At 40.8% G+C, this 13,997-nt stretch overlaps 1 protein-coding gene across 7 annotated transcripts in view; it reads right to left on the bottom strand.

The window, feature by feature from the left end:
• Positions 1–13,997, bottom strand: part of TENM4 (teneurin transmembrane protein 4) — a 971,473-nt gene that overhangs the window by 99,114 nt on the left and 858,362 nt on the right. For all 7 annotated transcript variants that reach the window (XM_075061790.1, XM_075061784.1, XM_075061786.1 and 4 more), the window contains one exon: positions 1,498–1,617. In XM_075061790.1, coding sequence (XP_074917891.1) covers positions 1,498–1,617 — 120 coding nt within the window. The remainder of the gene's footprint in view (positions 1–1,497; positions 1,618–13,997) is intronic.

Genomic DNA, 13,997 nt, shown 5'->3' with positions numbered 1-13,997 from the left:
TGATGCTTGTCCAGAGGGCCTGTACAAGTGCTGTGCAATGCTAGCCTCATTATTTGCTTACAAGCCCCCATCGTGGATCAGAGCCCGAACAATAGGTGGAGACCAACAGACAGAGCACAAGGAAACAATGAGATGATGCTGGTCAGATTGAAAAACAGGGCGTTCCGCCATATCAGCTGCCTACCTATGGTCTGGTTTTCTGTAGGCATTATTATTTTTCCTTGTGTAGGTTTTGTGCCAGCCCTTTACGTTGCAGTGAATTTGACCTCTAGGGTCTGATTCTGATCTCCCTTGCACCAGTGCAAATGAAGAATTGCTCCACTGAGGGTATGGCTTCACCACTATGGCTACAGTGCCAGAGCTATGCAGCTACAGCTGTGTGCTGCTGTCACACTGTGGTGCATATCCTTCCTACATCAACGGAAGTGGTTTTTCCACCTATCCAAGAGGTGGTAGCTTGGTCAATGGAATTCTTCCCTCAGCCTAACAATGTCTACGTGGGGGTTAGGTTGACATAACTAAGTTGCACAGGGTGTCATATTTTTCACAGTCCTGAGCGATGTAGCTAGGTTGACCTAAATTTTAGGCGTAGACCAAGCCTGAGATTAATGGAGTTACACCACAGTGTAAATGTGAGAGATTCTGTATCTTTCTCAATAGTTTCTAAACCATAAGACTTGAGAAAGCACCAGCTTCTCTTATAAGGTATGTTCATTTAACTGAGATAATCCATTTTCCATGGAAATGTACCTATTACTCAACTTCTACCGCTGTATTTTCCAGTAGATGAAACATTAATGAGAACATATCTTGAAAAGTTTCAGTGGTTCAGTAGGCACCAAGTCCCATGGGAACATGCCAAGACTATGTAAAGCACACATCTCTAGCAAGTGTTAATTTCCTTCATTATCACCCCGTTGGCTATTCTAGCCAGGTCAATCCAAATCCTTAATGCTAGTGTCAGATTGGAGAGCTGTTAAAATCAGCAAAGCTGGGTCATCCTCTCCAAAGTGCTAGTCACCATTAGCTTGAGTATGTGCAGCTCCATCAGTCAGAATCTTACTCCTTATATTTAGTTTTTGTCCTTAAAAGAGAGCCAATTAGTACTGAAAGACAAAAGATTGCCCAATTCACAGTGATTTGTTATGGTTCAATGGAATTGTTCAAATTTTAACCATTTGCCTTTAACAATACCGTATCTTACAGGTTTAATTATTTTTGCCCGATAATGTCTATATAAAGTGATGAAGAATATGCAGTTTGGGGCAGGAACCATCATTTCTTTATACGCATGGGCAACACCTAGCAGAACGGAGCCTCAGGGCTTCTATTCACTGCTCTAATAATATCAGTATCAATATTAACAATAACACTAGTGTCTTCAGGCTGTATCAGACGTGACTGTGTCTTTGCCAGGATAGTCTCTCTCCAGTGCTGGCTCCACTATTTGCAGCTCTGGGTACTTACATACTGTAAAATGTATAGCAGAAACCATACCTGCCATCTTGCCTGCTGACTGTGTAGCCAAAAAGAGGATTGTTGACAAAGCTGATGTTCACTCCAACTAGAGGGGTTCCATCAGATGTTATCACCTGACCTCGGATCACACACGCATGGCTGCATGAAGGAAATAAATGATAGGAAATGGTGAATCATGTCAAGGGTGGGGGACTGATCCCCAACTTACCCTGCTGTAAATACCTGAACACCGGGATACCTAATACCACACGCAATAAAATTCAGTACGCCAAATCATGCCCCAAGATGGAGGCACACAGCTCTTGCTGACTTGGGTGTTGTACACACACATCTGAAAGCAGAATTTGGCTTCACCTTATTTCTGCTCTTGTCATATTCAACCACTGGCAAATATATTGTTCTCTGGTATCTTCTCCTGTAGGGCACACGATATACTGACATGGCTATAGCTCACTCAGCTTCACAGTGCCTTGACAGTACTGGTCTGATTAAGGACAAAAGATGTTTTAGAACAGAGGAGGATGGAAATGTACCAAATACTGAATAAGCAGGTTTATGGCAATTAAGTCTTCCGATGATCAAAGAGATGTGTTGGCCTTGATGAGTCAGGTTTTCCATATTCCATAAGGAAGTGTTATTGCTTTGGATAAAATATGATGACAAATTTGCCAGAATCAGATAAGTTCCTTATAGGAGGTTACAGCAATAGAGCAAGCAAACAACAGAACCACCAGTTGTTTGTAGATTACACCTACTCCATTCAACTCTGCCCTTTCATGACACCTTTCCCCCAAGTTGCTCTAAGTGCTTTACAATCCCGATTAATTCTGTGAGGTTTGTATTTTACAAGAAGTATGCTGAGGTTTTCAATTACTCAGGGTCACTCAGCAAATTTGTGGCAGGGCCGAATATAGAACACATAGGTTTCTATTACAAAGTCTCTGTTCAAAGCCCTAGATTGTACAGTTTACCATATGGCTATGCAAGGAGATTCTAAAAAAGACAAAAATCATGTGTATCTGATAGTGTCTGATCTCAGTGTCTATCTCAAGGTAGTTATTTTTCTGAATGATAGCAAATTGTGGTATCTTTGGGCTGGCAAATTATGATATGTGATTTTTGCTGGCAATGTCATGCTAGCCAGCACAGACTGGAAGCCAACGTTCCTACTGCTTTAGGACCAGATCCCCTGCTAGTGTAAATCACAAGAGCTCAATTTATAATCCATCTATTTGAAGTAACATAATTCAGTGGAGCCACATGGATTTACAGCTGCTGAAGATCTGGCTCTCAATGCATAGGAAAGCACTTACATGATCTCTTATTATCATGGAACACCACAGAGTCCACATGTTATTGCCTAAGGGGTACATCAACACAGCAAAGATTGCATGGCACAGCGAGAAGCAATATTTGTATCAAGTAAGGCTTTTACTGGATATTTATTCCATGACATAGAAGATAGACTTTTTAGTTGTCGTGCCATCCAGTGATAGCAGAACTCTCCACTGATTTAATGAGGGATTTTCGTGCATATGTTGATGGTAGAGTATGGCTCAAAACTTGTCATTTAGGTAAACAGAAACAAAAGCTCAAAGTTCAACTCTAGTATCCACTCATTTGATTTTTATGTTCCCCTTGGTCAGTCCCAGAGACAACACGATATAATGCACCTGGTTTTTATTTCACTTATATTAGTTTTACTCTGGTGTATCTCCAATGACTTCAACAGAATTACTCCCAATTCACACAGATGTGGAAGGAGAAGCAACCCCATCAGTAAAATAATAATAATTTCTGTATTCCATTGCACCTTCCATCCAAGGATCAAAAAGCACTGTATTAACAATTCAGCTCTGTGACATCCAAGGACACTGGGTAAATGACCATCCCTATTTGACAGATGGGGAAATGAAGATACAGAGGACCAAATTCACCCTATTGTAACCCCACTGAAGTTGACAGAACACCACCAGGGAAGTATTTGGCTCACAGTAGTAAAGTTTGTGGACAGCGGGGGCAGTACCCATAACTTTCATTCTGAGGCCTCAACATTACCCACAAAACCATTCTTCTCATATTATTCAGTGAGAGCTGAAGGAGAGCCTGGAATGGTTACCAAGTCCTTGAGCCTTCTGATCATCCTTGCATTTTGTGGAAGGATAAGCATCACTGTGAATTCCTCTTCTGAAGCCCAAGAAATTCTTGCTGTTGGGAACAATAGACTCAGCAGGATGAATTACCATTACCTATTCAAACCAACACTAAAAGCATTACTGACGGCTGCTTGCTCTTTTTAAAGTGGTTGAGCTGAAATACAAATAGAGCACATTTTCATGAGACAATGGAGAAGGGTTGCTACCTTCTTTCACTGCTTTCCCACAAACTACAAGCACAGAGAAAAAAAAGAGACTAAATATTGTAGATGCCTTAACTGGTACCCTAGGCAAAAGATAACTAACAATTATGATGGTAACTCTCCCAGAGTCTAAGCAGATGAAAGCTTGTGAGTAAAGTTGTAGCCAACTAACAAAATCATCCAAAGCCCAAGATTTGGTGGTGATGGGGGACTTCAACTATCCGGATATATGTTGGGAAAATAACACCGCGGGGCACAGACTATCCAATAAGTTCCTGGACTGCATTGCAGACAACTTTTTATTTCAGAAGGTTGAAAAAGCTACTAGTGGGGAAGCTGTTCTAGACTTGATTTTAACAAACTGTATACAGGAAACTTGGAAATGGCAGAGATTCTTAATGATTTCTTTGTTTCGGTCTTCACTGAGAAGTCTGAAGGGTGTCTAACATAGTGAATGCTTATGGAAGGGGGTAGGTTTAGAAGATAAAATAAAAAAAAGAGCAAGTTAAAATCACTAGAAAAGTTAGATGCCTGCAAGTCACCAGGGCCGATGAAATGCATCCTAGAATACTCAAGAGTTAATAGAGGAGTATCTGAGCCTCTAGCTATTTCTTTGAAAGTCATGGAAGACGGGAGAGATTCCAGAAGGATGGCAAAAAGGCAAATTATAGTGCCCATCTATAAAAAGGGAAATAAAAACAACCCAGGAAACTACAGACCAGTTAGTTTAACTTCTGTGCCAGGGGAGATAATGGAGCAAGTAATTAAAGAAATCATCTGCAAACACTTGGAAGGTGGTAAGGTGATAGGGGATAGCCAGCATGGATTTGTAAGGAACAAATCGTGTCAAACCAATCTGGCCCATAGCTTTCATGAGTTCATGGGCACTCAGGTCTGCAGGGATAAAGAACAGCCACACAGTTACAGGCACAATAAGAACATGCAAAAGAACTCACTCTAAAAGGGAAACTCTAACAAACACATCTGCACTTCTAGCTTCCATCGAGTGACCCCCCCCCCTTCCTTTCTCAATAACTCTTCAAGTTGTCATGCTCAACTTCTTTGTTCCATATTTCTTTGCTTCCCGATTTGGACTAAGTCAGCCCATCTTCAGAGACAAATAACTCAGGAAAGCCTGCCTGGCCACCAGGAATCCCCATGAGGGCTATAACAACTCCTTTACTTCCAGAGGGTAGTCCTTTACAAATCATAGTCATAAAAAGAAGCTGGGGCACTGTGTGTACAAATATCTGAACTTAATTAAAGTGGGATGGAGATGAGAAAGATACTGAATCCCAGACTTTGCCAGATCAGATCCTCAAATTTTCTACTTCCCCAGTTAATAAAATTTGCCCCATTTGGGAAAAACAATTAACGCTGTGCTTCGTAAGCAGCTGGCCTCTCCAGTGTCATCGTGTCCTTTCTGGAGGCAAAATCAACTACCCACAATGCACTCAGCCCCCCAGGAACCTGGTTAATGCTAATTTAGTCAGCCATTTCCTTCAGAAGACCTTTGTCTAAATGCAATTACACTGCAAACACGTTAAGTGGTACTGCAACGACTCTCAGCCCTGCTCGGAAGGTCTCACAATATATTTACATAAAATTATCTCTCACGTTAATAGGGAAGATTTATTCCATCAGTCTAGTTTGGCCAGCACTGAAGATGTTTTCTGCAGTTGAGCAAAATTGAATGTCTCTTTGCTGTAGACTTGTCTTTCCAATGAATTATTAACATATTTCATCTACTGGCTGAACTATTTTTTTTTCAGACTACGTTTACATGTGGCTGTGCAGATCCTTTGTTTTACAATAACCAGTTCTCCAGCCTGTTTTTTTAATTAGCCTTTCCCAACCCCTCTGGTCTTTTATTTTTCTATAGAGGTTTCCCTATAATTAGGGAACACTAAATCATTGCCGAATTGCTACCATGTGGCTTGCTAGATGGCAAGTCTGAGACACAGTAATTTTAGACCATTGCTTTGTGAAGTAATTTGTAATCACTAGAAGATTAAGTTAATGTTCACCTGTCCCCCTGGGTATGATCTAGGGCCCAATGCCATCAAAAGTAGAGACACATTCACTCTCCCTTTCCACATCCTGTTTTCTTTAGTAAGACCTGTATTTACATGCTGGGGTGGGGATGGGGGTGGAGTGGGGAAATCCAAGTATGCCAACAGTTATAAAATACTAGAAATCAAAGGAAAAATCCCAACTAGGTCATTTAATCCGTCTTCATGGCAGGAAAGATTGCTCCCTACAGTATGTTTCCCAGCTCTTTGTCTGGTTTAATGTTTAACATCTCAGGCAGTGGGATTTCCAAAGCTTCATTATTAATAATTATTTGTTTAGTGCTGGGAATATGCTTGGCATTGTACAGTAGACAAAATAAAGACATTTCTTTTCCTGAAGGACTTCCCTTGGGAAATTTTACCATGGTCTAACATGGTCTAATCTGGTGCTTGTTGAAACTGATGGAAATACTCTCATTGACTTCAAACAGGCATTGGATGTGGCTCACAGATTTCACCATTAGGAATTATTTTCTGGTGTTCATGCTAATTTTTCCTTTTCAGTGTTAACCCATTACTCCTAGTCACAATCCATTGTATCACAACCCTAGCTCCTTTTTTCCTCGAAGTTGAAAAGTTTCAAATACATTTGGATGATTAACATGACCTCCCCACACTCTCAGACATGTTTTGGCCATGTTATTTGCATTAAATATTTTTAATCTCCACTCAGAATGCCCCACTTCCCTATATCCGTTGTTGTTATTTTTCTATAAGTAACTTCCAACTTCGTTTGACATATTTTTGGTACCGAGGTGCCCAGAACTGAAAATTCTGTTCTAAAAGGGGCTTCACTAGAGCTCCACAAAGCAAATCGAGAGGAAGGACGTTTCTGTTGTTAAAGCCCTCATGTCAAAATCAGGAGATCTAGCTTCTATTCCTGGTTCTGCCACAGATGTCCAGTGTGACCTTGGGCAAGTCACATAGGGAACTGAGGCACAGAGAGACTATCCGTAAAATGGGAATAATAGCACTGCTCTACCTTACCAGGACATTGTGAGGACAAATTGAGTAATGTTCTATTGTCTTGGACATAGGTACTTATACTGCTATGGTATTGTGGTACTGGTTTTGTGCTCAGATACCTTGGTGATGAATGCCAGAGAAAAATCCTACCAATAAAGGAAGTCATTACAGATGTAGTCTTGGGTCACTTGCTGCTGTCATCTTTTTGCTCATTTATACCACAGGATACAGTATAACATACAGTCCCGCTCTGCTCCTGGAAGCTAGTGCCAATGGCAGTGCTAACCTAGTGCAGTTCCTGGACCCTGGCCTCCCAGTTATGAGGGAGAAGACTCCTTATATTCTCTTTCTGCACAGGGTGAGCCACAATCTGGCTCTTCCTGTTTAGTTTAGAAGCGTGGAAAGTCAACAGCTGACAACTACTCAACAAACCTGTGGATGTCGCTTGAATCATGAAGTTTGGTAAGAAAATGGAAACAAAGGGTTCTTGAGACATTAAACAAGAAAGATTAAAAAAACTAAGGAAAATTAAAATTAAAAAGTAGCCATCCAGAAAGGCTCCCACACAGCTACGTATAACACAAGTGAGTTCCTGGAAGAGTTTGGCATATGTCAGGCAGCTGTGATTCAAAACAAATTAATTAGGCTAGGCAGAGAACCTTGCCAATAAATGGAGCACCAGAATGCCAGTGTCAGGCTGAGGAGGACCTAAACATGTTGACATCCGACCAACTGTGCACTCAGGGATTTGCTGAAGTGGCACTGACAGACAGAATCTGAGACAGCTTCCGCAGCTCCACTTCCTGAGGAGCTGATGGAGTGGGAGACACAGGCGAAAAGAAGTGCCAGGCAAAAAACAAAAACGACCCAGCACAGCATAGGGAAGTCAAATCTAGGCTGTCTCCAGGAACTAAACTCGATCGGTTCTCTTTTTTTAACCTATGCCTCTAAGTTAGCTATACATGCCCCATTACTTGAGCATCAGGAAAGCGTGATGTTCTTTTAAGGATTTGGTTTTTTAATTGTTAATATTTTGCAGAAATGCTCTACATTTGTCACTTATTTTACAAAAAATATACAGTCTGAAATAATGCAGGCAATTAATCAAAATGTTATATTCAAAGCCTATTAGTTAAACTGGTTAAGGAAAACTGGAGAAAAAACAACAGTATAATGCTGACATACTTTTAGGAATACAGATAATGAAACTGGTATCTGAGACATCTCCACAAAGCTTTTATTCACCAAGATGTACAATAACAGCTCTAGATTCACAGTGTACTCTATTTGGGTTTTTACATCAAGTCCATCACCATGGTATCTGAGCATCTCTCTACCTTGTTTTTTATAGAATCAGAAATGTAGGGCTGGAAGGGACAGTGAGAGGTCATATAATCAGGCCCCCTGTGCTGAGGCAAGACCAAATAAACTTAGACCACTCCTCACAGGTATCTGTCTAACCTGTTCTTAGAAACCTCCAATGACGGGGATTCCACAATCTCCCTTGGAAGCCTATTCCAGAGGTTAACTACCCTTATAGTTGGAACAATTTTCCTAATATCTAACCTAATCTTCCTTGCTGAAGATTACCCCAGTTACTTCAGTCCTACCTTCTTGTCCTACCTGCACCAATTAGGCCAATTACTTCTTGTCCTACCATCAGAGGAGGACTCCTGCTGAGGCATCACCAGTGAGAAGTAGAGCTGGCCAATTACCTCTCTTGCCTTACATATGACACTCCTGTTAATATATCCCAACTGCATCACTTTGTGGACTCATATTCAATTTGTGATCCACTAGAACCTTCAGATCCTGTACAGCAGTACTATCACTTAACCAGTTATTCTCCATTTTATAGTTATGAATTAGATTTTTCCTTCCCAAGTGAAGTACTTTGCACTTACCTTTACTCAATTTCATCTTGGTGATTTCAGACCAATTCTCCAATTTATCAAGGTCATTTTGAATTCTAATTCTGTCCTTCATGCAGCTGGGTGTCATCCGCAAATGTTATGAGCATACTCTCCACTTCATTATCCAAGTCATGAATCATAATATTGAATACTATTGGTCTCAAGCCAGACCCCTGCAGGACCCCACTAAACACATCCTCTCTTGACCACAAAATATTGATAACAACTCTTGGAGTACAGGCTTTCAACTAGTTTGGCACCCACTTTATAATAATTTAATCTAGACCACATTTCCCTAGTTTGCTTATGAACATGTCACGTGGGACTATGTGTCAAAAGACTTGCTAAAATCAAGATATATCACATATAGAGTTTCCCTGTGTGCACTAGGCCAGTAACCCTGTCAAAGAAGGAAATTAGTTTGGTTTGGCACCATTTGTTCTTGACAAATCCATGATAACTATTACTTGATACCCTATTATCCTCCAGGTGCTTATAAGTTGATTGTTTAATAATTTGTTCCAGTATCTTTAATAATATAATAATATTTTTATATTATAATAATAATTTAATAATTTGTTCCAGTATCTCAGGTATAAAAGTTAGGCTGACTGGTTTACAATTTTCCAGGTCCTCTTTGCTTCCCCCTTTTAAAGATAGAACATGTCTGCCATTCTTTAGTCCTCTGGGACCTCACCCATCCTCCAAGAGTTCTCACAGATAATTGCGAACAGTTCTGAGACTGCTTCAGCTAATTCCTGAAGTACTCTAGGATGAATGTCATCAGTCCCTGCCAACTTGAATACATCTAACTTACCTAAGTATTCTTTAACTTGGCCTTTCCCTATTTTGGATTGTGTTCCTTCCCATTGCTAATATTAATTGTGTTAAGTATCTAGTTACAATTCATCTTACTGCCTTTTAATTCCCTTGCTAGGTGTAATGCATTTTGTGTATTGCTTTTCTGTATTTGTCCTTACATGATTGTGCTATTTTGTACGCATCCTTAGTAATTTATCCATGTTTCCCCTTTTTGTATGATTCCTCTTTAATTTTTAGGTCATGAAAGAGCTCCTAGTGTAGCCACATTGGCCTTTTATTTTAGTCTTCTTTTCTTTCCTTTGCATTGGGATTGTTTGCTGTTGCACTTTAATATTGTCGCTTTGAGAAGATGCCAGCTCTCCTGAAATCTTGTTGTATTTACCTCTGTTGTGTAGGTTTAGTTACCTGGCTAGCAAGTATCCAGTTTTTCAAGCCCTGCATTATGTATTTCTGCCATCATTCTGCTCAATGCAGACTTGCACCATAGATTTTATAGGAGTAATTAGTCATTCTCAGTAGACACTGATATTCTCCAACACCATTGGTCATGATTCTGCTGGCAATATTGCCAGTAAGCTATTCATATCTGTAGTTCTCCAAAATTAAAAAGGCACCTTTGGTGCATACCAGTTTAGTAACAAAATAACATTAAGTGAGGAAACACTTCCCACTTGTAAAAACCCCATGATCACATAACTACCTCCACAGAACAACTCCACTTTGATATCAGGATTTAGTTCTAAACTGCCTTATTGGTTATAGAACCCTTATCAGACTTGGTCCTATCTCACAAACCCAGCCTCTCTCTCCTCCTTCTGGAAGCACATCCTCCTTTCTGATCTGCCAAACAATTTGGCCACTGTTGGAAGGAGACACTTTGGCTGCTCCTCCTGCCATCTGCAATATCTTGGATCACTCTGCCTTATCAAATCACCATTTCCAGGGAAAAATGACTTTTCAGATGAGATTTGTAATAAGAAGAAGAGAAGATGAGGCAGCAGGATACAAGAAAGGTATTCCACAAAACAGGAAATTAAGAGAAGACTGTTGCCCTAGCAGTGACTTGAGCGATTATATAATATTTAACTCCTACTATACTACTGAACCCTGAAAAAGTACTTTCTGACACAGTTTGCATAGAAAGTGCTATACAAAATAAAGTTATGTTATGCTATGATGTAAGGTCTACGTGGAATTCATTGCTTCCCATAATGCCCTAGGTCAAAAAAGATTTAAAAGCTGATTCTCCTCTCATTTACACCAGTGTACCTCTAAGAGGAGTTGGTCCTGATTTACACTTGTGTAAATGGAAAGATAATCAGGGCTTTAGTTTCTTAGACCTTCAGAGGGTTTCAGTAGCTCTAATGGTGCAAGCTATTTTTGCATATAATCACGAGTTAGGGTAATTTCATACCAGGGCCAGCCCACAACATTTTGGCATCTGAAGCAGGGAGCTCAAATGACACCGCCAAAACCCCCTCGCTTGAGCCAAAACTTTGAAAGGTCTCATTTCTGCCTTCTAACTGTTCTACCCCTCTCATGATACTGCTCTGCTACCTATCCCAATAAAGGAGAACTAACAATTTAGAATGCTTTGTTCAAAAATGTTAAGTAACACTTAACTTTCAAATGTCTGAACAGGAAATGTAACTTTTCTTGTCTGCATAGTAAACACTGGCATTTTTATCTGTTTGAATAATCAAAGTGGTGCTTTCCATGCCTTCTTGGTTGCAAATATTTGAACTGCTTCCTGAAGGTCCATAGTCTGAACCAGCTCATGTTCTACTGAGATGGCTGCAACGCCAATCAGCCTCTCCTGTGTCATTGTGGAGCGTAGATGTGTTTTTATTAATTTCAGCTTGGAGAAGCTGCGTTCTCCACTGGAAACTGTTACAGGAAGTGTTAGAAGTATGCGCAGAGCAACAAAAGCATTTGGAAAGAGGGTGGTCATCTTATTTGTGCACATATATTCTATAACAGTCTTTGGAGTCGATCCTGCTGAAATGTATCTTGAAAGTTCATCCCCTAAATCGCTCACATCAATATCGCGCATGTCATCATGTCTCAATACTGTCTCTAGTGCCCTGCATTGCTGGTGTAGGTCTTCTTCAGGTATAGTGAGGAGTTTTGGAATATCATGCAACATCCCAAATATACTGCTGTGTTTCTTGAGATGCATGAAACTGTATTGCACAATCTAGCACCTCGTTAAAGAATTCAACTTTGAACTGTTGTTTGGAGTCTCTTATAGGATTATCTTGTGCCTTGTAATCAAAATGTCTTCTTCAGTGACTCTTGTACTCTTGAATGGGTGGGAAAATAGCATCAGTCTAAAGTTCCTCGGCCAATTTCTGTGCACTCTTCAGAACATTTTGAAATCCCTCATCTGACTGCTAAGACTGTAGGTATGACCTGACTTTGTCCAGTTGTTCCATTGCTCTAGATATATCACATTGGAGTCTCTTGCTTACAACATTTATTCAAACAATATGTCATGTCAAAACACTAAGCCACACAGAAATGTGAAGTTATGTATGTTTCTAGTGCAGGATCGGTGCAACCCATTAGCCTAAGGTGCTAACATTTGGGGTGCAGCAACCGCGGTGGCTGGACCTTTCATCGCCTCTGACAGGGGCACCATTTCAGGGGCGGGACCTTTCGCCTCCTACGGTGAAAAAAGAGCTGGCAGCGAATGGTTCTGGTGATTCCATTTCCCTCTGCCACTGTTCTCCCACGAACAGTTCCTGTCCTGGCATTATCCTCCATAATGACAACTATGGCACCATCTATCTTCCCAATTTGGTGTTTGATAGGCTTTATCATCTCCACTTGACTTTCTGACCATGTGGCACTCAGTGGTTTCAGTGTCAGAGAGGATGTGCCAGATGTTGCTTCAAAATTTGTCACTGATGAGTTGATGCAGAGAAAAATACAGAGACGCTTTGAATTACATTAAAGAATTCAGCAGCCTCACTAGAAGTTGATGCTGCATCACTGACCACCAAGTTCAGTGAATGAGAACTGCATGGGACAAAAAAAGCTCAGGGGTTTAACTCTTGGATCCCTGTCTGCACTCCTCTGTCCTTTCCTCTCATGTTGGCACCATTATTGTAGCCTTGACCTCTCATGTCAGCTATCGCAATCTCCGTATCTTCCAGCTTTGTAAGAAGCACATTTGTCATACCAGCTCCTGTAGTATCATCAATGTCAATAAATTCTAGACAATGCTCTCTGATAGTCACCATTGCAGGGACATTTTCATTAGGTTCTGTTGCTACAAAACACACCATTAAGGTCATTTGTTCCATATGGCTGATGTCAGGTGTGCAGTCCAGAATAACAGAGTAATATCTTGCTGACTTCAGATCTGCAACAATCTTCTGTCTGACTTTTGTTGCCAGGAACTGTATGATCTCATTTTGAACTGTTTTCCAAGGTAGTGGTGTATATACATTTCTTGGACAGTGACTCTTCTTAGATGCTCCTGGAGTACAGCATCAAACTCTGCCATCAGCTCCGCAATTTTAAGGAAGTTTCCACGGTTTGGCATATACAGCTGATCTGAAGTGCCACGCAGTGCTAGGTTTTGGGTAGCAAGCATTCTCAGAATGGCCATGAGCCTTTTCAGAACATTTTGCCAGTAAAGAATCTCTGATGCAATGTTCTCTTGATGCTGATCATCTATGGTGGCCTTTAACCTTAGTCTCATCTCAAGCTCTTTCCACCCATGGAATGATCTCTGATGATTTGCTGTTTCCTCATGGCATGCCAGATTTCTAGCCAGATTTTTCCAGGCCTTTGTTCCTGCAGAAAGCAATGTGGCTGGAACATCAGACTGGAAGAGTTTGCAACAAAAACAGTATGCAGCACTCTGGGGTTTTGAGTACATAAGCCATGGCCTCTCCACTTTGTCACCATTAGGGATTTCACACCAGTAATGTGTTAGATGGAAACTTTCTATTTTCATTGTCTTTGGAGAATATGAAGTTTTTCACTTGCTGTGGCCCAGGCAGTACAATGAAGTCCCTCATTCTACTGCTCACGTGGATCATCTACACTTAAGGAACTAAACTCAGCAGCACCTGTTTCTTGTGCCTCCACCACATCTTCTCCGATCTACACTTTTCTTCAGGAATGTGCACGGTTACATCCATTTGAGATGGAGATACGGATGCTGCAGTAGCTACCAGGTTACCTGCACTCTGACTAACGGGAAGATCAGGCATCTCCTCAGCACTCACATCCTCACTGGGGCCAGAAGGTTCACTGTGAACATTTGTGTCTATGTATCTCAGTAGAGCTCCTTCCTGCTTAGATAGAAAAGCTTCCTTTGCTTTCTTTCTTCTTCTGAATGCTGCCCCAGAGGGGCGTTTTCTTCTTTCACTC

Source organism: Chelonoidis abingdonii, chromosome 1, assembly GCF_003597395.2.
Source record: "Chelonoidis abingdonii isolate Lonesome George chromosome 1, CheloAbing_2.0, whole genome shotgun sequence".
NCBI classification, from domain to species: domain Eukaryota; kingdom Metazoa; phylum Chordata; order Testudines; family Testudinidae; genus Chelonoidis; species Chelonoidis abingdonii.
Note: the sequence above shows the minus strand (reverse complement) of the source record. Positions and strands in the feature narration are given on the sequence as shown.